The 22,649-nt window shown below is 46.5% G+C and overlaps 1 protein-coding gene across 3 annotated transcripts; it reads right to left on the reverse strand.

Moving 5' to 3' along the window:
* Window positions 1–505: 505 nt before the first annotated feature.
* SNX18 (sorting nexin 18) lies at window positions 506–20,887 on the reverse strand. 3 transcript variants are annotated; one of them, XM_006139570.5, is made up of 2 exons: window positions 18,952–20,867; window positions 506–1,018 (listed from the first exon to the last, which is right to left on the reverse strand). In XM_006139570.5, exons 1-2 carry the CDS (start codon window positions 20,492–20,494, stop codon window positions 765–767), a joined length of 1,797 nt encoding a protein of 598 aa, XP_006139632.2. In that variant the 5' UTR covers window positions 20,495–20,867; the 3' UTR covers window positions 506–764. The 3 variants fall into 3 exon arrangements, with proteins under 3 accessions (XP_006139632.2, XP_075788583.1, XP_075788584.1); XM_075932468.2 differs by lacking the exon at window positions 506–1,018 and adding an exon at window positions 8,356–10,267 and having other exon boundaries at window positions 18,952–20,887; XM_075932469.2 differs by lacking the exon at window positions 506–1,018 and adding an exon at window positions 13,911–16,056 and having other exon boundaries at window positions 18,952–20,874.
* Window positions 20,888–22,649: the final 1,762 nt, after the last annotated feature.

Below are 22,649 nucleotides of genomic sequence, written 5' to 3' on the forward strand. Positions count from 1 at the left end.
AATGTATTCTAACATAAAACCACTCACTATGTAATCATGATAAAGGGAATACAGTGATACTGAATTCTTTGCTTGTATGGTTAAGGTTCTCATACATGTAATAAATAGTCTTTATTTTCAATTCTAGGAAAGGGTGAATTGATTTTAAATCCTGCTTTTTCAGCCAACATTTGTCAAGAAAATATTTGCTGTGCCACTTAGACAGCGGCAGCTCATTATTTCATTCAGTATGAGATTTCACAATCCGTTCCTGTCACAGGCATCAACCCTTCATTCAGTCATAAAAATGTGGCTTACTAGAAAAGGAAAAATCAAAAGTCTAAAGGCACAAAGTCGCATAGCTGCTCTAGTAGGAGTTTGTAAACAGAGATGTAAATTTAGGAAATCCAAATGTAGGAGAATAAAAAGGCATCTGAAGCAGGCTTTTACCTAGCCAGCTTCCTTAAAGACCCAAAGGGTTTTGAGGTCTACAAAGTATGCACTAAAATACCATACTTCAAAAAGCAATAAGGCAAAGAGTATAATCATTATTTCAAAAAAGTTACAATGGTAGTGTAGGCATAAACAGTATAACTTAGTTACAATGTGTGGTACTGTTTCTATTACACAGCCATATTAACCTTTTCCTTCCTTAGAGATTCAGCTGGGACTCCAGATGAACACAAAATCATTCTTGAACCACCAACAGTTGGCAACAGCAATTTTTACTCTGCTGCTTAAATCACTCACATACTGTGAACAGTCCACAATTCAAAGTTAGGAGATTAAACATTGTCATACTTGTGCAGGGCTTCTTCTAATTTTTGTGTCACTTTTTGGAAAAAAAGTATTTGCTGTTTTAAGAAATGTTGCATTTGTGACTTAAAATCCCTCACCCTAATTTGGTGGAAATGATGTATTTCTGCCAAGGTGGCAAAAGAAATAATGTTACAGCGATCCTGAATACCATCTGCCTTCTGGACTTCCATCTTCCCTTCTTCCACATGCCTCTTACTCTCCTTTACTTTGGTAAGGGCTCCTGTAGAAAGAACAAAAAAGGAATATAGAACTAAACAGAGTGCCTCCAAATGTAGCTATTGCACTTTACCAAAATGTTCAGATTCTATGGCATATTAAAAATCTCCTCATTCTCTGTTGATACACAGATGCAGATGTGTACTTACATCTGCAGTGTAGTTATTACCTATCTTTCAGGCATTTTATGCTTCTAGAGACTTGTGTTTAAGATAACTAATCAGTTTTAAGTTATAAGGATACGTAGCTGAAAACACAGTAACATCTGTGCCATATACACACACAGACTCTCAAAAATATGTAGACAAACTAAAGAATGCAATGATGTAGCAGGATTTAATAAGGAAGATTTATAATTATGTTACTAGCAGCCAAGAAGACAGGGACAATTTAAAATTCCTTTCAGAAATAAATACTTCCAGCTGTGAATCATATGACCCAAAAAATAGTAACATCTGGGACATATAGAAACTCTGAGACAGAAAAATAAAATGCAATGAGACAGTAAAAGGACATGCAGTGCAAACATCTGTGGCTGTGAACAGAGGGGGGAAAAGAGAATATAATTCTCAAAATACAACAAAGGAACCCATTGTGAACAATGTTCACAGAACAAAAATAAGATTTTTTTTTCTTTTACATTATCACATTATAAATGCCTTTGGGTACACAAGATATAAAAATAATGCATCATTCACCTGCATGGTAAAACAATATAGCAGGGGTGGGGAACCTCAGAGCAGATGCAAGCCCGGCTTGCCTGGATCCAGCCTGAAGCTGTGCCCTCTCTGCCCCATCCCCAGGCTCTGCTGGGGGAGGGAATGTGGGGGTAGGGGGCGTCTTTCTCCTCTGTTGGGGGCCACATCAGTGGAGTGTTTTGGTTTTTTGTTTATCTTCTCACTTGAGTTCAGCCTCCAAGTGATTTTTCTGTGGGTCAGTGACCCCTGACCCGAAAAAGCCCCTTCCCCCCCCCCCAGAATATAGCAACACCACAAACTGTTCAGGGTCAAGGGATCAATCACAAATGAGTGGCTATATCTCTCCTCCAAAAGACAGCACTTGAAGCAGCAGTGAACATCTTCTGACAGCATGATGGAGCTTTGGTTCACTACCAACTTAGAGGAAAGGAAACTTACTAATAAATCTTCAACACTGGTATTCCTAAGCTCTCACACCAAACTCTGGTTATAAGAGCTGACAAAGTCACACACTGAAGTCCTCTGACCATAATATTTCTGTCTTACATTAACAACTGAGCTGTGATTATTTAAATGTTTTCCCATTTCAGTGTCGAGTAAGATGTATTTCAACATGAGCTAGAGATAAATGACAAAATAAAACTTGTATCAGAGGGGTAGCCATGTTAGTCTGAATTGCAAAAACAATGAGAAGTTTTGTGGCACCTTATAGACTAACAGATTTATTGGAGCATGAGCTTTCGTGAGCAAAGACCCACTTCACCAGATGCACGCAGAAGAAATTCCAGAGGCAGGCATAAATATACATGCATAAGAAAAGAGTTCCAATCAAGAGTAAGGTTAGAGATAATGAGGTCAATTCAGTCAGGGAGGATGAGGCCCCATTCTAGCAGCTGATGTGAAGGTATGAACACCAAGGAAGGAGAAACTGCTTTTGTAGTCAACTACAAAAGCAGTTTCTCCTCCCTTGGTGGGAGGTGGGGTGCAGGAATGGGCTGGGGGTCTTGGTAAGAGGTGGTATGCAGAAGCAGACAGGGTGGGGGATCTAGACAAGAGGTGAGATGCAGAAGAGGGTGCAAAGTCTGGGCATGAGGGAGGGTCTCACTGGGAGAGGGTTTGTGTGAGGGCGATGGGGATTCAGGGTCTGGCATGAAAGGTATGGGGGGGGGGGTCCTTACCTGGTGCTGGGCGCCCTGCTGCTCCCATTGGCTGTGATTCTGGCAAAAGGGAAAAGTGGGGAAATTCTCCAGGTGAGCAGTTTCTTGTACTGCTGTTCCCCCAGCCAAGGGAGTCAGATTTGGCCCATGAGACCTGTGGCTCTCTTCCCCAACTGCCACAATGGGAAGCCCCGGTGCTGGCTTTCCAACCAAATGGGGGGGGGAGCTCCCCGCTGCGGGATTTGGGGGGACGGGGATGAGCCACTGGCTCTTAATACATTTAAAAAGCAGAGGTGCAGCATCTGGAACTAGCACAAGTTGGGAATAAGCTGATTCTTGGCTCATGCCCAGTGCCCCCTACAGAGATGGTACTGGAGGGAACTGGCTTTTAAGCTGACTCCCCCACCCCCCCCCCAGCACTGGCTCCTGCTCCCCACCCTTGCTGCCTCTGCTAGATAGAGGCAGCAAAGGGGGGAGAAGCAACTATTCAACGGACTAGTCAACTATCCGATAAGCTTTTGCTTATCAGCTAGTCGACTAGTCGCTTACATCCCTATATACAAGGCTGCAAAAAAACAAAAATTAAAAAAATAAAAAATGCAATTTGAAACAGTTTCACACTTTTTCTTACTTAGGATCCAAACCCTCAGAGTATTATACTGCAATGCATGGCCTTTAGAGTTCTGAAAAGGTAAACACTTGGTAGCCCATGAGTGCATATGTGAAGCTTGATTTACCTTTCACTCTGGGAGGGACAACTGAACTTTTATGTGAGGTATTCATCCCAATCACTAGAAGAAACTGAGAGCAGAAACAACCTTTCAGCAAAAGGGGATAACAAACTAACTTTAAACTGCCTGCTCATTCCCAGCAGAACTACTGGCATCTACGTATGAAGTTTCTTCAGCAACAGCAGCCATGGTATCCACCCAAAATTCAGACCATTTTTTATCATAAGGGATATAAAACCTCTATTGCATTGACAAATGCACAGCTTTCTTAGTGAACATAAGGTCCTAAGCAAGCCATTCTGGCAGAAATGAAGACATTAAACAAATATAGTAATTCTAGTCCTGATTGTTGCAAAGAAAACCCACTGAAATAGACTAATAAATCCAACCACTATTTTCTTCCTTAATCTAGAGGGATCCCGTTACTTTGTGGTACAGTCATTTGGCTTTGCTTTATAGCCAGCCATGGTTTCAAGACCTTCTCACCTCACAGTGTCCTACAGCCCAGGCTCCAGCATGAGCCCAGATGTCAATTAAACAGCCTGAGTCAGCAGGCATAGGCTAGCAATGGGTGTTTAACTGCAGTGTATACATACCCAAAGAGAAGGAAGCAATTTGTTTTCGGTAACATGGGGAGGAAAGTGACTTACTTCCTTCAACTAGCCAACAAAATGCATACACCCAGACTTTTTAAAACTGAATATAAGAGGAATTCTGGCTTTCAGAAAAGTAAAATGGTTTGCACTGCAAAAGACAGTTTTAGGAGGGTTACAAGTGCTTGCAAAATATCTGGCAAACACTAGTTAAACAAAAACAAATAAGCCATCCACATCAAAACTTTGCACTCCTAAAGTGAAAGGGCTAAGGATGTACTGATAATTTAAATTAACACTTTGATTCACTACTGAATGATCAGATTAGGCAGGGGAGTGCTTACATGTGGTGCATTTCCAGTTACAACTGGTTTGATGTTCACAGGAAACTGCTACCCATATTAAAGTGAAAACGGTTAATAAAATCAGCTTCACGCCTACATCCAGTACTGAGACCATGCAAATAATAAAAGATGATTGACAGAGAGGTTTAAAAGTTCTATGGTTTCTAATCTTTTTTTTTTCCAGGCTTACTGGTTAAATTAAATTTATATGTAGTCAGCTAATGATGTAGAGCGCAGATGGTGTTAAATGACAGTCTTTTAAAAAAAGCCCAATGTAAATAAAAATTGTACATGTGACTGTAATCCTGTGTTTCCCACACTCCCACTCTTCAAATGTCACTTGACTTTATAGGATGTAAGCTCTTTGGGGCAAAGGAGGTATCTTTATCATCTCTAAATCAATGGACTTTGAATCACAAACTCCCCAGCCAGCCCTTCATGGCTTCAGTGGCTGGGAACAGCAGGGCCGGGAGCCCAAGGCCCATTTAAAATGCTGGGTCTCAGAGCAACTGCTCCTTTTGTTTCTCCCTACCTCCGGTTTGTTAGCACTGCCACAGTAGCTCTGCTGGACCCAACTGGCAGGGCTACAAATGGAGGAGAATGGAGCAATGACATTAAAAGTAATGCCACAATAGAGCTTTAAGGAAGGTCCCCATAAAGAGCTGCTGTGGCAGCATTTTAACATTGGCCATATATGGACTGGTACCTGTGGCCAGTATTTACTGGTATGCCGTATCAGGCCACTTTCATCTCTGCACCTGTGTTTTAGTCCAGTGCAACATTAACTGGACCACATTTTAGATGGCAGCGTGCTAATGGTACAACAAAAGCTCCATATAGTTGATACTGCTTCTGTTCCAATGAGAGGCAACCTGGGATAGTGAGTAGGCCACGTGAGTTCAGGGGACTGCAAGATTGTTATAACCAAGACAGTTTCCCGGGGTAGGGTAGTTTTGCTACATGCACTTGTGTATCTAGAATTTGTGGGGTATGCCAATTGAACCATACCAGCACTTCAACTGGATGCAGAAGGAGTGCACGGCTTTCACACAGTTGTGTGCAATCAGCATGTACCTCTCTTCACGTGCCCTTGTTTCAAGAATGTCACTTTTGTAATACTGGTAGAAAAAAACCCTATGTGGACAAAAACTAACAGAATCTGGCAACTGTGTGCATGGGCAAAAGTAAACAAAATGTCTCGTGGACCACACAGTACCCCAATGGGCTGCAGGTTGATCATCACTGTTCTTTTCATTTTACACTGATGTTCCTGTACAGGTTGAACCTCTCTAGTTTGGCACCCTTGGAATCTGAATGGTGCAAAACCATGGGAGGTCAATGTTGTCTAGCAGCATTACCAACACTTGCAATGCTTACAGGGCTCTTAGAATAGCAATAGAAATGTAGCAGTGTTAGTCTGGGGTAGCTGAAGCAAAATGCAGGACAATGTAGCACTTTAAAGACTAACAAGATGGTTTATTAGATGATGAGCTTTCGTGGGCCAGACCCACTTCCTCAGATCAAATAGTGGAAGAAAATAGTCACGACCATATATACCAAAGGATACAATTAAAAAAAATGAACACATATGAAAAGGACAAATCACATTTCAGAATGGGGGTGGGGTGGGAGGAAGGAAGGTAAGTGTCTGTGAATTGATGATATTAGAGGTGGGGAGAGTGGGATGTCTGTGAGCTAATGGTATTAGAGGTGATAATTGGGGAAGCTATCTTGGTAATGGGTAAGATAGTTTGAGTATTTGTTCATTTCTTCCCGGAGAGTGTCGAATTTTAACATGAATGACAGTTCAGAGGATTCCCTTTCAAGTGCAGATGTAAAAGGTCTTTGTAGCAGAATGCAGGTGGTTAAGTCATTGAGCAAGTGTCCTTTCTGGTTAAAATGGCAAGAAACTGTTTTTTCTTTGTGATCTTGTCTGATATCTGTTTTGTGGGCATTGGTCCTTTGGCGAAGTGTCTGAGATGTTTGTCCAATGTACATAGCAGACGGACACTTTCGGCACATGATAGCATAAATTATATTTCTGGATGCGCAGGAATATGTGTTCTTGATCTTATAACTCACTTGGTTAGGTCCAATAATGGTATCAGCAGAATGAATATGTGGACAAAGCTGGTACCAGGGTTGGTATTAGTGTGGTAGGTCCTGTGGTTGTTGGTAAGAATCATCTTGAGGTTAGGTGGTTGTCTATAGGAGACTATGGGTCTGTCTCCCAGAGCCTCTTGGAGTATGGTATCCTGTTCCAGTATAGGCTGTAGTTTACTGATAATGTGTTGGACAGGTTTAAGTTGGGGGTTGTAGGTGATGACAAGTGGGCTCTTAGAAGACATTTAGGGGATGAATTAGAGCTAATAACTTCACAGAACACTAAGAACCAAGACTAGTGGTTGTAAACAAACTCTATGGGAGCATGGTTAACTTGGCCACACCCAAGATAAATGGACATCTGACTAACTAAAATCATGCCAGACCACAGATGTTACTGGACCAGAGAGGTTGAACCTGTACTGAGTTTCTCCTGAAGTAAGTACCAGAGCTCACTAGTTGGCACTGTTTAAGGCTATTTCTTTGTCCATTTCTAAGATTGGTTGCACTTTCAAGGACCTGAATGCTGTTTTAGACTGTGTCTGACACCATTTCATACAATGACCTTTATTTTCAAAAATGATTGAAGATTTTTGGTGCCCCGTTTTTTGAGTATACAACTTGAGACACTATATCAGGCTTACATTTCAGCAACGTTCTGCAACCACATTCTGAAAATCTGGCTACTATAAACTGTCTCAAATTAGGCAGTCAAATCCACTAATCACTCTTGAAAATATAAGCCACTATGTCTTGCAGAAGCTCTAGAATGGCTTTAAGACATAATCTGGCATACAATATCTATATACAAATTCATAATCCTGAGGCAGCACATGAACAGATTGATGGTCTCTTAAATTCCAGGATATAGTTCTTAGCTTCTCATGTATTTTGTGGCATGAGGGCTTTGTGTTTGATGGTGTCTAGGAATCCACACTATGTAACTGATTATACTGGCATTGACCGGCTTTTTTAGGATTAATTGGCCCTGACAAGGACCCTACCATGTTCATAACCATGAAAACCCCTCTGAAATCTAGCCATTGAAGGAGAGGAATGTGCAGAGCTGGAGGCACCCCAGTAGGGGGCTCCAGCTGCTGGTCTCCAAGCTGGAGAGAGACAAGTACAGCTTGTATGGCCAACTGGACAGCCAACTCTTGGGGGAAAGGGAGGGAGATCAGACCCACTTCTGGGTATCTCCTCCTGCTACCGGAAGCTGGACAGCAGCCCTTGAGCTTCTGCAGCCGCAGGAGATTTATGAAGGTGTGTCTGATCTCCCATGTGCTCCTGGGAGCACCCTAGCTAGAGATTCATAGCTGCTACTCCTTTCCCTCCCCAGTCTGGGTGGAACCTGCAGCAAGGAGTCCCTGGCTAGAATGCTCCCAGCATGGGGGAAGGGGAGGCCCACCGCCACCTCCAGAAACCTCCTGCAGCACAAGTTCTGAAGGCAGTGCAAAAGTGAAGGTGGCAATTCTGTGACCGCCCCCCGCCCGCTTTGCAACCTTCACAACTCCTTTTTGGGTTGGAACACCCCTGGTTACAACACAATGAAACTTCAGATGTAAACAAGAAATTGATTATTATTCAAATCCTGTGACTGTGAAACTGACCAGACTAGACTTCGAATTTGGTAGAGGCTATGAGAAATCTGTGTTCTTACAGGATCTGAAATTGCAATTGTGTTACTAGGCTCTCCCCCCCCCCCGCCCCCGCCACCTCTGGAAAGAGTTCTGATCGCTACTTAGAATTGTAAGGTCTCCAGGGAAGAGACCATTATTCTGTTCTGTACAGTGCCTTATTCAATAGGATTCCAGAAAATGACCGGGATCCCTAGATGCTATGATAATACAAATAATGCACAGGTACTACCAGAAGGGATAGGCAGAGATCCTTTCTGTTAAAGCAGCGGTTTTCAAACTTTTTGGCTCATGGACCATCTGGCTCAATGCAAATCTTTCCGTGGACCACCATTTGCTACTGGAAACTAATTGTTAATTACATAATTACGCCCAAGCCATTTTGCTAGTGCTGCAGCTAAGGAGAACGGTTTAATTTAAACAGATTAACATGAGAAAGTTAAAACACTTTATATAAAATGAAGTTTGATAAATTAAGTAAAATATTAATTTATATCCAACACAAAATGTTCCCACATTTTCTATATTTATGGCAGATGTGGGGAACCTTTTTTGGGTTGGGGCTACTGACCCACAGAAAAATCAGTTGGGGACCACACAAGTGAGAAGCAAAGAAACTCCTCCAAAAAACCCCAACCCTCACTGATGTGGCCCTCAACTGAGACACTTCACTCTTCAGGTGCTCCAGCCCCACGGGGCAAGAGGAAGGAACAGGGAGGAACGACGTTCATGGCTTCCCATAGTCCAGATTTCCTTTTCTGGGGTTCCAGAGTTGTTAGACTTTTGTGGACAACCTAAGGCTCTGGGGTGGGGACAAATGAGGGGTTCAGTTGCAGGACAGGACTGCTAGCGAGTGGGCTAGAGATACAGGTGCAGGATCTTGGTGGAAGGTGGCGTGCAGGAGGGGTGAGTGTGTGAGGTCTGGGTGGGAGGTGGGATGCAGAAGCAGACTGGGATAAGGGTGTCTGGCCAGCGGGGAGGGCGCAGGAGTAAGGGAGGATGCAGGAGCAGGCAGGAGATAGGGTGTCTGGCCGGGGGGGGGGGGGGGGAGGAGTAAGGGAGGATGCAGCATGTGGGCAGGAGGGAGGGTGCAGGAGCAAGGGAGTGTGTAGGACCAAGCTGCAGGTATGGGGTCTTGGTGGGGGGACAGAGGGTGAGTGAGGGGAGATTAGGTTGCAGGGGTCTGGGCATGGAAGGGGTGCTTACTTGCCTTTGCACTGCCAATGCTCCCAAGTACCACCCCAACCTCTCCCATTGGCAGGAAATGAGAAGCATCGGTCATAGTGTCTGGACAGCACGTCTATGCGCTGCCATTCTCCCAGCAGGGTGGGGTGGGAGCTCAGCCCTCCACCATCACCCCCTGCACCCGCAGCAGGAAGCCTGAACTGCTGCTCGAGCCTTGCAGTTGCCACGCAGCCCAGCTCTCCCCCTTCAGCCACTTCTCCAGCAGGTTGCCCAGCACCAAGCTGATCTGGGAGCTGGCAGGGCTGGGCATGCCAGTGGTGGAGCAGCGGTACCAATGGCAGCGGCCACAGTTGCTGGGGTTCGCTCAGTGGCAGCAGTGGGTGTGGCCACAGCGTAGGGTCATTGGCTCGCACGGCAGCCGCTGGCACAGGAGCAGCTGAGCAATGCCAGCAGGCAGCAGCAAGCAGGGTTGCCAGGCACCTCGCTCATCCCTTCGGGGCTGCCAGTGCGTCAGGGCACCAGGCGCAGTGCATTCTCGTGCAAGCTAAGTGCCAGGCTCTTGGCCAGCTCCTCAGGCAAGCCATAAAGGCGGCGGTGCTGTAGGCTTCCAGGGCCTTGTCCATGCGGCCAGAGTGGGCCAGCTTGGCCTGCTGCGAACTGCAGATCTCGACTACCAGCTTGAAGTTGCCACCACGAAAGGCCTCCTCGGCCACCTGCAGCATCTTGGCACAGGGCTCCGCGCTTGGCTCCATGCTGCTGTCTGAGCTGCCCCAGCCCTTACACCATGCCACACTGGTGCTCCAGCCTGTGGATGCATAGCGACAGCAAGGCTTGAGCCACAGCACAGGCACCATACTTTCAGGGATGGGGGGGGGAAGGAAGGGTAAGCTGCCCTCGAGTCGCAGACCATCTGGGAGGCAGCCACTGACCACTACTGGTTCGCAAACCACACTTGGAGAACCACTGTGGATGGCCTAAAAAGAACACTATCTAGATTACAGCAGCACAGATGTACTGATGGAGCTGTGCAGTTGTAAGACCACTTGTGCAGCTGGTCTACAAGAACAGGAGAGAGTTCTCCTAGCGAGACAGCATTGTGCCCAGTATCACTTATGCCAACAAAACTGTCGTTCAGGGGTGGGATTGTTTTTCCCATCCTTGAGTGACTTAAGTTTTGACAAAATAGGAGGTAGTGTAAGCATGGCGTTAGTCTCCTTTAACTATAACTTCTTTCCTCGAGCTCTGAGTGCTACGGTATCTCAGAGGGTATGTCTACACTACCACCCTAGTTGGAACTAGGGTGGTAATGTAGGCAACCGGAGTTGCAAATGAAGCCCGGGATTTGAATTTCCCGGGCTTCATTTGCATAAAGCCGGGTGCCGCCATTTTTAAATGTCTGCTAGTGCGGACTCCATGCCGCGCGGCTACACGCGGCACAGACTAGGTAGTTCGGACTAGGCTTCCTAGTCCGAACTACCGTTACTCCTCGTTTCACGAGGAGTAACGGTAGTTCAGACTAGGAACCCTAGTCCGTGCCGCGTGTAGCCGTGCGGCACGGAGTCCGCACTAGTGGACATTTAAAAATGGCGGCGCCCGGCTTTATGCAAATGAAGCCCGGGACATTCAAATCCCGGGCTTCATTTGCAACTCCGGTTGCCTACATTACCACCCTAGAACTAGGGTGGTAGTGTAGACATACCCAGAGGGATTAGCACCTTTTCAGACAGCAGGAAACAACCCTAAAACCACAGCTCTAATGTAGCAAATAGGTAAAGACAAACAAGTAATTCAATGGATTAAAATATTTTCTGAGTCTTTGTAATAGGAAGATCTTGAATAGGCTGCAGCGACAGACCAAAACTAGTTATTGTTTATGAGGAGGGGCACAACCCTACTACCAGGTTTCAGTTTAACTCCAATCCAGTCTGAAACGGCATTGTAATGACTATCAAACTTGGTATAAAAGGAAAATTTAAAAAACAACGAATAGTCTAGCAGCACCTTAAAGACTAACACAACACGTAGATGGTATCATGAGCTTTCATAGGTACAACACAATTTTTCAAGTGCTGCTTGACTATTCACTGTTTAAGTTTTTCCAGTTACAGACTAACTCGGCTACCCATCTGAAGCTTTTGGTATAAAGGGACATTCTCCAGTACAATAACAACTAAATGGTACCAACTATTCACATAATTTAATGCTCATAACAGTACTACTGTGCTTCAAACCTTGTTCTGGGGGAAATCACATCTAGGGGTGAGAACAGTTCAGACTGCCATGGCAGAAAAAAAAATGTTGCACTACTATGAAGTACACACCTGACTAGAATGAGGACTGATAACACCAACTTTTTTCATGATATGCTACTGATACAGCCCACAGATAACAACTGTCATTAATAGTGTGGGCAGAATTTGAATGAGTGAAAGGCTCTGTACTCCTCTACAGGGATGTAAGCAACTAGTCGACAAGTACCTTGGCTAGTCACTTCCCCCCCGCCATTGCTGCCTATCAGAGGCAGCAAAGGGGAGGGGGAGCAGGAGCCAGTGCTGGGGGGAGCCAGTTCTCCCTCTCCCCCCAGCACTGTCTCTGTGGGGGGCAGAGGAGGTTACGGGGACCAGGTGTGAACTGTGAATCAGCTGATTCCTGGCATGTGCCCAATCCGAAACTCAGTGCCTCTGCTTTTTAAATGTATTAAGAGACAGTAAGCTCTTAATACATTGAAAAATCAGAAATGCAGTTGGGGGGGGGGGGGGGTTTGCGGAGACCTGACTAATTCTCAGCTCAGTCAGGAAATCCCGCTGTGCACCAGTCATCAGCTGGCCCGGGTCCCACCTGCTGCACTTCAGCCTTTTACATATATTAAGAACCTGCCAGCTTTTAATACACTTAAGAAGCAGAGCAGCAATGGGGTCAGCTCCCTGGGCTGGGAGCTAACCCCACTGCGGCTACCCCACTTATTGACTAATTGACCAGTCAATGGAAGATCCATGGCAAGTCGATTAGTTGATTAAATTTAACATCCCTACTCCTGTATCAATCACCTTATCTTTGAATGCAATATCAACTAATTTTTAAAAAGTATGGTATTAACTAAATAGATATACAAGCAACTGAACACATTTAATTATTTATTTATGGCCATTTGGTTGGTAAGGCTAATATGTTGGGTGCCAAGTCACATTTAACTGAATCTTTTGTTTATTAGCAGTCCTAATACTTGACATTTGGAGGTTTCTTATTAATAAGGTTTACACCTTAGGATTATCAAATCCTGCTGTCTTTTATGGACAAAAGTTTTCCAGCCCTTAATTGAAGGGGATCATACTGATCCTTGAACTATATTCTCCTTCATAGGTCAAATAGGTTACAAAAGCAGTTTTAGGCAGTGTGAACAAACACTACATTTCCTTTCTTTCTATGTATCTCCAATGTCAAAGTGCTACTTGTTCTCCAGTTGTTCATAGAGGCTGAACTCCCAAGATAAAAGCTATGGGATAAAACACTTGAAAAATAACTAAAATTAGGAGAATACTGATAGTTAAGATAAAAAACATAAAACCTGCTATGTACTTACAACAAATCAGAAGGAAAATTCTAATACAGGCAGTCCCCGGGTTACGTACAAGATAGGGACTGTAGGTTTGTTCTTAAGTTGAATCTGTAAGTCGGAACTGGCGTCCAGATTCAGTCGCTGCTGAAACTGACCGCCAGTTCTGACTTACATACAGATTCAACTTAAGAACCCCAAGTCAGCTGCTGCTGAAACTGATCAGAGGCTGATTCCAGGAAGCTCGGGGCAGAGCAACTGTGCCTCGGGCTTCCTGTAGTCAGCCTGGTCAGTTTCAGCAACGGCTGACTTGGGGACGCCTGGGGCAGAGCAGCTGGGGTGCTGCTGGGTTGCTCCAGTAGCGCCGCTCCTCGGCGCTACTGGACCAAACCAGCAGCACCCCAGCTGCTCTGCCCCAGGCATCCTGATTCAGCCGCTGCTGAAACTGACCAGCAGCGGCTGAATCAGGATGCCTGGGGCAGAGCAGCTGGGGTGCTGCCGGGTTGGTCCAGTAGTGCCTACAGCGGCACTGCGGGACCAACCGGCAGCGCCCCAGCTGCTCTGCCCCAGGGTCCACAACAAAAGCCTGGTCTGCTGGGGGGGGGGGGCACACTAGCTGCGCCCCCCCCTCCCCCTCCCAGCAGACCGGGGAGCAAAGCCGCAGCAGCGGGATGCCTCGCCTCTGAGGCTTTGCTCTGGCGCGGGACCCGCTTTGCTCCCGGTGCCCCTGGTCTGCTGGAGACGGTCCCCAGCAGACCAGGGGCACTGCAAGCAAACCCGCTGGGGCTGCGGCTTTGCTCCCGATGCCCCTGGTCAGCCAGAGACGGTCCCCAGCAGACCAGGGGCACCGGGAGCAGCTTTTCTCGCCCCGGAGGTCGAGGTGGCTGACCGCTGCCTGTGAGCTCCGGGGGGCGAGAAAGCCCCGTTCGTAAGTGCGGATCCGACATAAGTCAGATCCGCGTAAGTCGGGGACTGCCTGTAAAGTATCAGAGACCAAATTTTGACTACAATAATTCACTCATTATGTACAAGTTTATACAAGAACCAATATTACAGTTATAAAAAGCTCCAGATTCTCCAAGGAGACAATTTATTTTAAATATTTAGAATGCAGGGGAGTTATCAGGAAGGCGAAAGCACAATTCAAATTGCAGCTAGCAAGGGATGTGAAGGGTAACAAGAAAGGTTTCTACAGGCATGTTAGCAATAAGAGGGTGATCAAAGAGGGTGAGGATGAGGGAGGTAACCTAGTGACAGATGATGTGGGAAAAGCTGAAGTACTCAATGTTTTCTTTGCCTCGGTCTTCATGGACAAGGTCAGCTCCCAGACAAATGCACTAGGCAACGCAGTATGGGAAGGAGGTGGACAACCCTTGGTGGGGAAAGAGCAAGTTAGAAACTATTTAGAAAAGCTAAACATACACAAATCCATGGGCCCAGATTTAATGCATCTGAGGTTACTGAGGGAGTTGGCAAATGTCATTGCGTGCGGAGCCTTTGGACATTATCTTTGACAACTCGTAGAGATTGGGAGAGATCCTGGATGATTGGAAAAAGGCAAATGTAGTGCCGATCTTTAAAAAAGGGAAGAAGGACAATCCAGGGAACTACAGACTGGTCAGCCTTACCTCAGTCTGTGGAAAAATCATGGAGGGAAGCCTCAAGGAGTCCATTTTGAAGCACTTGGAAGAGGGGAAAGTGATCAGGAATAGTCAAGATGGATTCATGAAGGGCAAGTCAGGCCTGACCAATCTGATTAGTTTCTATGATGATGTAACTGGCTCTGTGGAGATGGGAAAGTCAGTGGATGTGATAGACCTTGACTTTAGCAAGGCTTTTTATACAGTCTCCCACAATATTCTTGCCAGCAAGTTAAGGGAGTATGGATTGGATAAACGGACTGTAAGATGGACAGAAAGCTGGCTAGACTGTCGGGCCCAATGGGTAGTGATCAACGGCTCGATGTCAAGTTGGTGATCGGTTTCTAGCAGAGTGCCCCAGGATCTGTTCTTGGACCAGTTTTGTTCAACATCTTTATTAATGACCTGGATGAGGGGATGGATTGCACCCTCAGCAAGTTTGCAGATGACACTAAGCTAGGGGGAAGAGGTAGATACGCTGGAAGGCAGGGATAGGGTCCAGAATGACCTAGACAGCTTAGAGGATTGGGCCAAAAGAAATCTGATGAGGTTCAACGAAGACAAATGTAGACTCCTGCACTTGGGATGGAAGAATCCCAAGCATTGTTACAGGCTGGGGGGTGCATTAGGAGGAGCATTGTCAGTAGATCCAGAGAAGTGATTATTCCCCTTTATTCAGCTCTAGTGAGGCCACATCTGGAGTACTGTGTCCAGTTCTGGGTCCCCGTACCCCACTATAGAAAGGATGTGGATGCATTGGAGAGGGTCCAGCAGAGGGAAACCAAAATGATTAGGGGGCCAGAGCGCATGACCTATGAGGAGAGACTGAGGGATTTGGGTCTGTTTAGTCTGCAGAAGCGAAGAGGGAGGGAGGATTTGATAGCAGCCTTCAACTTCCTGAAGGGAGGTTCCAAAGAGGACAGAGAAAGGCTGTTCACAGTAGTGACAGATGGCAAAACAAGGAGCATGGTCTCAAGTTACAGATGAAGAGCTCTAGGTTGGATATTAGGAAAAAATATTTCACTAGGAGGGTAGTGAAGCACTGGAATGGGTTACCTAGGGAGGTAGTGGAGTCTCCATCCCTAGACATTTTTAAATCTTGGCTTGGTTGATTTAGTTGGGATTGGTCCTGCCTTGGGCAGGGGATTGGACTTGATGACCTCCTGATGTCTCTTCCAGTTCTATGATTCTAATTCTGAATACATCATCAACTGGATGGCATTTCTATCCATTTTCAGCCAAAATTTTGATAAGATGTTATGAGAACAAACCAAGTGTTTTCACTAAAACCTATTAGGTAACTTGGTCACAGTAACTAAGGCAGCTTACTATACACGTTGCTGATTGTGAAATAATTGTCAGGAGAGGGATGCACAGGATGCAGGCATGATTAAGTTATTCCTGTAAATAAAAAGAGGAAATGCTGTGAATCTCAAAGGCAGAAAAAATTAAGTATGCCCTCCCTAGCGGAAATCAACATCATGACATTATTATAAATAGGGGCATCAGAACAGAGAGGGCCAGTGAACCACGGCACCACCACTTTTAAAAATGGGAGGGCTATGCCCTCCCATTTCAAGAAACCTCCCACCTCATTTTTATGGACCGTCTGCTGCTCCTGAAGTTAAATTTTTTGTACAGGACAAAACAAACATTCATATATTAAAGCCGAACGTCATAATTACAAGGAGCGATTTAAATATGAAGTAAATTCCCTTGTTGTCTACATTCAGCAAGAAGCCAAATATAGAAATTTCTATAATTTAACTAAAAAAAGGGGGGGGGGAGTCTTGTGGCACCTTAGACACTAACAGATTTATTGGGGGCATAAGCTTTCATGGGCAACACACACATCATCATGAAAGCTTATGCCCCCAATAAATCTGTTAGTCTCTGGGGTGTCACAATTCTCCTCTTTCCCTCTGTAATTTAACTGTTATAGATAACCAGCCCCTGTTCCCAAATCAAACAATCAAAATTAAACATTATTTTAATTTTTCACATGTGCTCTCCCTAGTTTCAAGTCTGCAATGAGTTCCATGAAGGCAAACTCCAGTGCTTATGAAGAGGCCTAATAAAGAAAAACCTCTATTAAAATAAAAACTAAAGCTTCGGTACATACTTGTTAAACACAGTGTTCTACTGATAAATCTGTATGTTTATTTTTTTTTAAAATCTTATTGATGGTATTTTTTAAAGTTGGTTACTGAATTCCTTTAAAATTCTCCACTTCCAAAACAAAACATACTTTATCAGGATCTAGCTCTTTAACTTACACCAAATATTATAAAGTTAAATCAGAGTAATGCCAACAAGTGGATTTTTCCCAAACAAAAAGATTAGCATACATTTTCTCCTCTTCAAAACTTTACAGTGAAACAAATCTGATTTGGATGAGTCTTTCCATGTCATAAAAGATACAGTACAACAAAAATTGCTTTTCAACCAAAGCTGGAAGTGTATTACAGTGATGCTGTGAATTCTGGCACCTCAGATTTTCCCAGAAATCTGTGATTCCAACAGTAACATGGACTTTTAAATCAAACAGTGTTTCCTTTGTTTTGAGGTGTTGATCTCAAAAGCAAAAACTTAAAAAGGCATGTCACCTTCCCCTTCACCCACACTGGTAGGTGAAAAATGGGAAAAGCGTGGGAGGGGCAGCTCCTTAAGTCAAACTTCAACTACAACAGAGCTTGGTTTGATCACACCTGATATAGATGACCTTCTGTTGCAGGATAGCTACTTTCCCTCTAATGAATCCAAAGCGCCTTACACAACACCATTCAGAATCACCATCACATCTCAGGGTAAAAGCAGTAGCTAGGATGACAACAGTGAACAGAACCCTCTGAGATTGCAAAAGGAAGAATAAGAAATTTTAACTAAGAATACTGCAGCAAACTATTACACTCACAAAAGTGTTATAGACCCTCAGATTATGGTTACACAGCTTTTAGCCATGTGCTGTCACTAAAAGTCAGGCAGCGTAACTGCTGTTTGTTGGTACTTGTGCTGACAAAATACTTCCACTCCCTATACTCCTATCCAGAATGCGCTGTTCACAATGGCACTTGCTGGAGCAAAACTTTTGTCTTTCAGGGTGGCTGTTTATTAGCACCTTTGAACAACAAGTTGCTCAGCTGCTACTGTAGACATAGCAACACTGTAGTTCAGACATTTACTACAGGGATCAAAGTGTTTTTTCCATCCTTGTAGTAAACTGACTCCCTCAAGAGGCAGTAGATAGGCTGACATAGAGCTCTCTATACATCAGGGGTGGGGAACCTTTTTTGGGTCGGGGGCTACTAACCCACAGAAAAATGAGTTGGGACCCAAGTGAGAAGTGCAGAAAAAAACCCTTAAAAAAAAAAAAAAAAAAGACCCCTCACTGATGTGGGCACTGACTGAGAAGGAGCAAGACACTCTCCACATTCCCCTCCCACACCAGAACCTAGGGAGGCCCAATCTAGCAGATTGTGTGTTTTCCAGTCCTATGGGGAGGCTGGAATGCCAGCAAGGGCTCCTCAGTGCCGGCGGGAGGGCATGAGCCTTGGGGGATGGATCTACGCAAGCTAGGGGCCTTAAGTTCTCCATCCCTGCTATTGAGCTCTGGGGAAAGGGGATTGATGTAACTAAGTCTACCTACTTTTAGGTGCAGGCCAGGCCTAAGGGTCCTGCCACAGCAGAAAAGACACGAGCCGCTTTCAATATCTAATTCCAAATTTTACACTGTAAAATGCACGTAATACAAGGTTATGGTCTGACACGTCAAGCAATTCATTCTTGCTCTGAGAATCAGTTCCCCCATATGAAAATGGGACCGATATTTCTAAATGGGTGCTTGTAAATACTGATTGTAAAATGCTTTGACTGATAGGATGAAAGGAATTATAACTGCAGCATTATGTTCTCAGATGACTTCAGATTAAATCTTTAAAAAAATCAGACTGTTTTAAGATATTAATTATACTAACAGATGCTTTTACATCACTTCATTCATTGAAACCAACCTTCCAACATATCTCTAGCATAGGCAGGTATTAATTCTCATTTTATAGACAAAGATGACTATTTTAGGCCTAATCCTGAAGTATGGGCCTGTGACATGGAATTAAACTTTTGTACTACTGCATTTAAGCTCAATGGCAGTTCTGCCTCAATGAGTAAATACATTAGTCTTTAACCACAAAACAGTGGCTGAACTAGGATTAGCACTTAGCATTCCTGGTTTCTACATCTGCACTCAGACTACAGAGCAATAGAGACTGAACAGAACAACAGACACGGGGATGTTACCTTTCTGGACGTGAATGATGTCTGGGAAGTTGGCCAGATGCCCCTGATATAGTGCTAACAAATCCATCACGGGGTCAAGGTCCTGTCGGGGCTGCTCTGCAAAAAATTCCCCAATGGCATCGTAGGCTTCCCCGGTGAAGGCAAGGGCCTGGTTGAGATTGGCAGAAAATGCCTGCTGGTCCAGCTCAAAGGCCTGGCTGAGGCCCTTGAAGGAGTGCCCCACCTTCTGGTATTCCTTCTTGAACCCAGTGACCTGCTTACGGGCAAATTCATTGGCGGTGTGGGTGAGCTGCATGGTGCTCTCATCCATCTTCTTGGTGAAGCTCTTGAAGCCATCCACTTGGCTCTCCACCTCCTGTAGATCCAAGGCAGCACCAGGACCAGAGGGGATGCTGATGGTCAGGAAGAAATTGGCTCCCACCATCTCATCCTTCTCGGCCTTGCGCTTGCCCTGCTTCCAGGCCTTTTCGTCAGTGCTGGGGCAGGTGAGAAAGTGTCGGAAGGCATCGCACTGAGCTAGCACCGGGTGGCTGCACATGTGGTCCATCCACCAAGCCAGGCCCTTGCGACGTTTGGAGATAAAGTCCTCCTCGAAGCGGCCTGTGGCCTGTTTCTCGGGCAGGTGGGGCACAGAGATGACAGGGAACTTCTCCGCCAGGCGCCCGTAGAGCCAGTCAAAGTGCTTGTAGCGGCGGTGCACCTGCTGCCCCGTGTGGCTGGGTACCAGCTTGTAGGCAATGTAGCTCTTCATGCCCTTGAACTTGGTCTGCTTGGTGGGGTCCTCGATGGAGCACTGGAAGGGGTAGGGGTTCTCCTGCCACTCGGGGCCCCGGGGGCCCAGCACCACACACAACTTGTCTCCGTCCTTCACAAAGCCGGAGGCCTCGCCCAGCACGAAGGCTTCCCCTCCGGACTTGACGAAGGTGGAGAAGCGGTTGAGGTTGCGGCTCACAGTGGCCGAGCTCTTGGCCCCGCCGCCGGGGTGGTGGGGCCCGGGCTGCTGGCTGCTGCGGGAGCCCAGCGAGAGGTCCGAGCGGGTGGAGAGGCGGTACCGGCCCGAGGAGGGGCCGCTGCCTCCCGCCGCCTCCCAATCCGGGTAGGAGCTGCCCAGCACGCCCGGCTCGTCCGCCACAGTGGAGCTGTCGTCCCAGTCATCGTCCCAGTCCTCGTCGCTGCCCTGGCTGGGCTGGTAGGAGCCGCCGTAGGGCGGGAAGGGGGGCGGCAGTGGGAAGGGCTCGGCCGCCGCCGGAGGGGGGAGCTGCTGTACCGGGGGGTTGAAGGCAGGCGGCGGCGCCAGGGGCTCGAAGCCGCCGGGGGGCAGGTTGGCGTAGCGGGCAGGGGCGGGCGGCTCCGCGGCCGGAGCCCGGATCACCTGCACGTAGGAGGCCGGGAAGAGGCCGCGGTCGCCGCGGCTGTTGATCCCCTCGAGCCAGCCCTCGATGTCCTGCTCGCTGCAGAGACTCAGCACCTCGTGCTCCCGCAGCGAGATCTCCCCCGGGTTCTCCGACCTGAAGTCATAGAGCGCCCGGGCCCGCAGCGCCATGGCCCCGTCGGGCAGGGGCACGGGCCGGAGCCGCCCTCCCCTCCCGGGCAGCTCGGCCCCGTGTTGCCTGCGGCGCCGCCTCCTCCCGCCCCGAGCTGCCGCCGCCGCCCCGGCTCTCGCTGCTCCCCCGACCGGTGGGGCGGGCGGCTGCGCTCCCAGCGGCCTCTGCCCGCCTCGGCTGGAAGCCGCCCGCCCGCCCGCGGGACCTGGCAGCGCGGCTGCGGCTCGCTCCGCTGAGAGCGGCGGCGGCTCCGAGTCCCCGCTTCACCCCGGCGGGGAGCAGGGGGGCCGGGCACTGTCCCACGTAACCAGTTTCGCTAATCCAGAGCCGAGAGGCAGGGCCGAGGAGCCGAACGCAGAGCGGCCGCCCCCATCGATGGGCCGCTTCCCTTCCCCGCCTGCCCCCTGCTGTCCGGCCGGCCGGGCGGCGACTGGGGCAGCGAGTTGCCTGGGGCAGCTGCGACACGCGCCTTTCCAGCCATGGGCAGCGGCACAGCGTTCGGGTCCTTGCACCGGCGTTTGGCAGCCCGCGTTGTGTTGATTCGCGTGTTACATCAATAGACGAAATAACAAATATAGCAACCGGCGCCCATCCCTGTCCCCGGGCCTCTTCCCTCCATCCCTCCACTACGCTGGGCAAACGAAGAGGACAGCGCTGCCCCGTTTATTCCCTCCAGACGTTAGAACCCCTATTCTCTGATCTAGGACTGAGGAGTTCCTACAAACAAAAAGTTCGTGAAACTGACCATCGCCAGATTACTGTAGGTACGGACAGGGAATGCGGTGTGGTGGTGTCTTTCATTGCTGTCTTCTCTTTCAGAGCTATCCAGTGTGACTTTCAGTGTACCAGAATGTGAAGGAATGGCCTGTTGTTCTTAATTGACATCACCTTGTGTGATTTTTTTGTCACGGGGGGGGGGGGGGGGAAGACGGACAAATGATTTTATGTAAAACTGGTGTTCACTGTTCTGTTGTGCTTCCGGCCATCCCAATCGTCTGCCTCCTCCCATATTAGTTTGCAAAAAGAGAGATTTGTTTTGCATGTTATCTGGAAGATTAATCCAGGCTCTTCCATGTGAAAGTAACACATTTCAATGAGCTAGAACCCATTTACTGATCTCAACTCTCCCACTGTGCCTTGAGGAGAGAGATGCAATGTTTCAGATGGTCAGCCAGGTTTCAAACATGTTTCTAGGTTATCAGTGTACTGGACTCTAATGAACACATGGGTCTACCAGCTAAGAGTTAGCACAGGAGAACCAGAAGTTAAACTATCTGTTCTAGTTTTAAGTTTATTTTGAGTGAATTATAGAAAATACACACCCAGCTTGAATGGCTGAACAGGTATTTTATATTTGTAAAATTTTTCCAATTCTAACTATTTAGGGTATTATAAATAAAGGTAAAAAGGAGTTTTTAAATGTGATTTCTACCTAGATGGTGTCTCTTTTATAATTCTTTCTAATGAACCCCTTTCTCATCTTTGTATAAAAAGGGTCTTTTTCTGACTTTGGCCAGTATTTCCTTTTCCCATAAGAGTAATAAGAGCCTAAATTGACTTGACAGAACTTCAGTGAAATAGTTTTAAAATGATAAATGAATTTAGATGTGATACAGTTATACCTTTTGTAACCTCATTATTACTGTAAAACAGATTTGCAGTATCAAGAAATCTCAGAGGAGTAGCCATGTTCCTCTGTAACTTTAAAAACAAATAGTAGTGTAGCACCTAAGAGCTTGTCTACACTAAGAGCTTGTCTACACTACAGAGAAGATTGAAGCTGTGGCAGCCAAAATTCCAGGATTCAGATTAATGGATCTAGTGAAGACAAGCTAATTCAAAGTGAGAGGGGGCTCCTGTCAATGCTGGTAGTCCTGCTCCTCATGAGGAGTAAGGAAAGTGCTCCTGTCAACCTCCCGCTGCATGGATGGATCCAGAACACGATGTAAGATACTTCAACTTTAGCTATGTAATTAATGTAGCTGGAGTTTCATATTTTAAGTTGTCTTTCCCCTTTAGTATCGACCTGGCCTTAAAGACTAACCGAAATATATAGATTCATGAGCTTTTGTGGGCAAAACCCACTTCATCAGATGACTTGTTTTTAGAGTTGCAGTAGTTTGAATACTTTACATCACTTTAAAATTCTGGAAT

Source organism: Pelodiscus sinensis, chromosome 6 (assembly GCF_052426305.1).
Source record: "Pelodiscus sinensis isolate ZL-2025 chromosome 6, ASM5242630v1, whole genome shotgun sequence".
In the NCBI taxonomy this organism is placed as follows: domain Eukaryota; kingdom Metazoa; phylum Chordata; order Testudines; family Trionychidae; genus Pelodiscus; species Pelodiscus sinensis.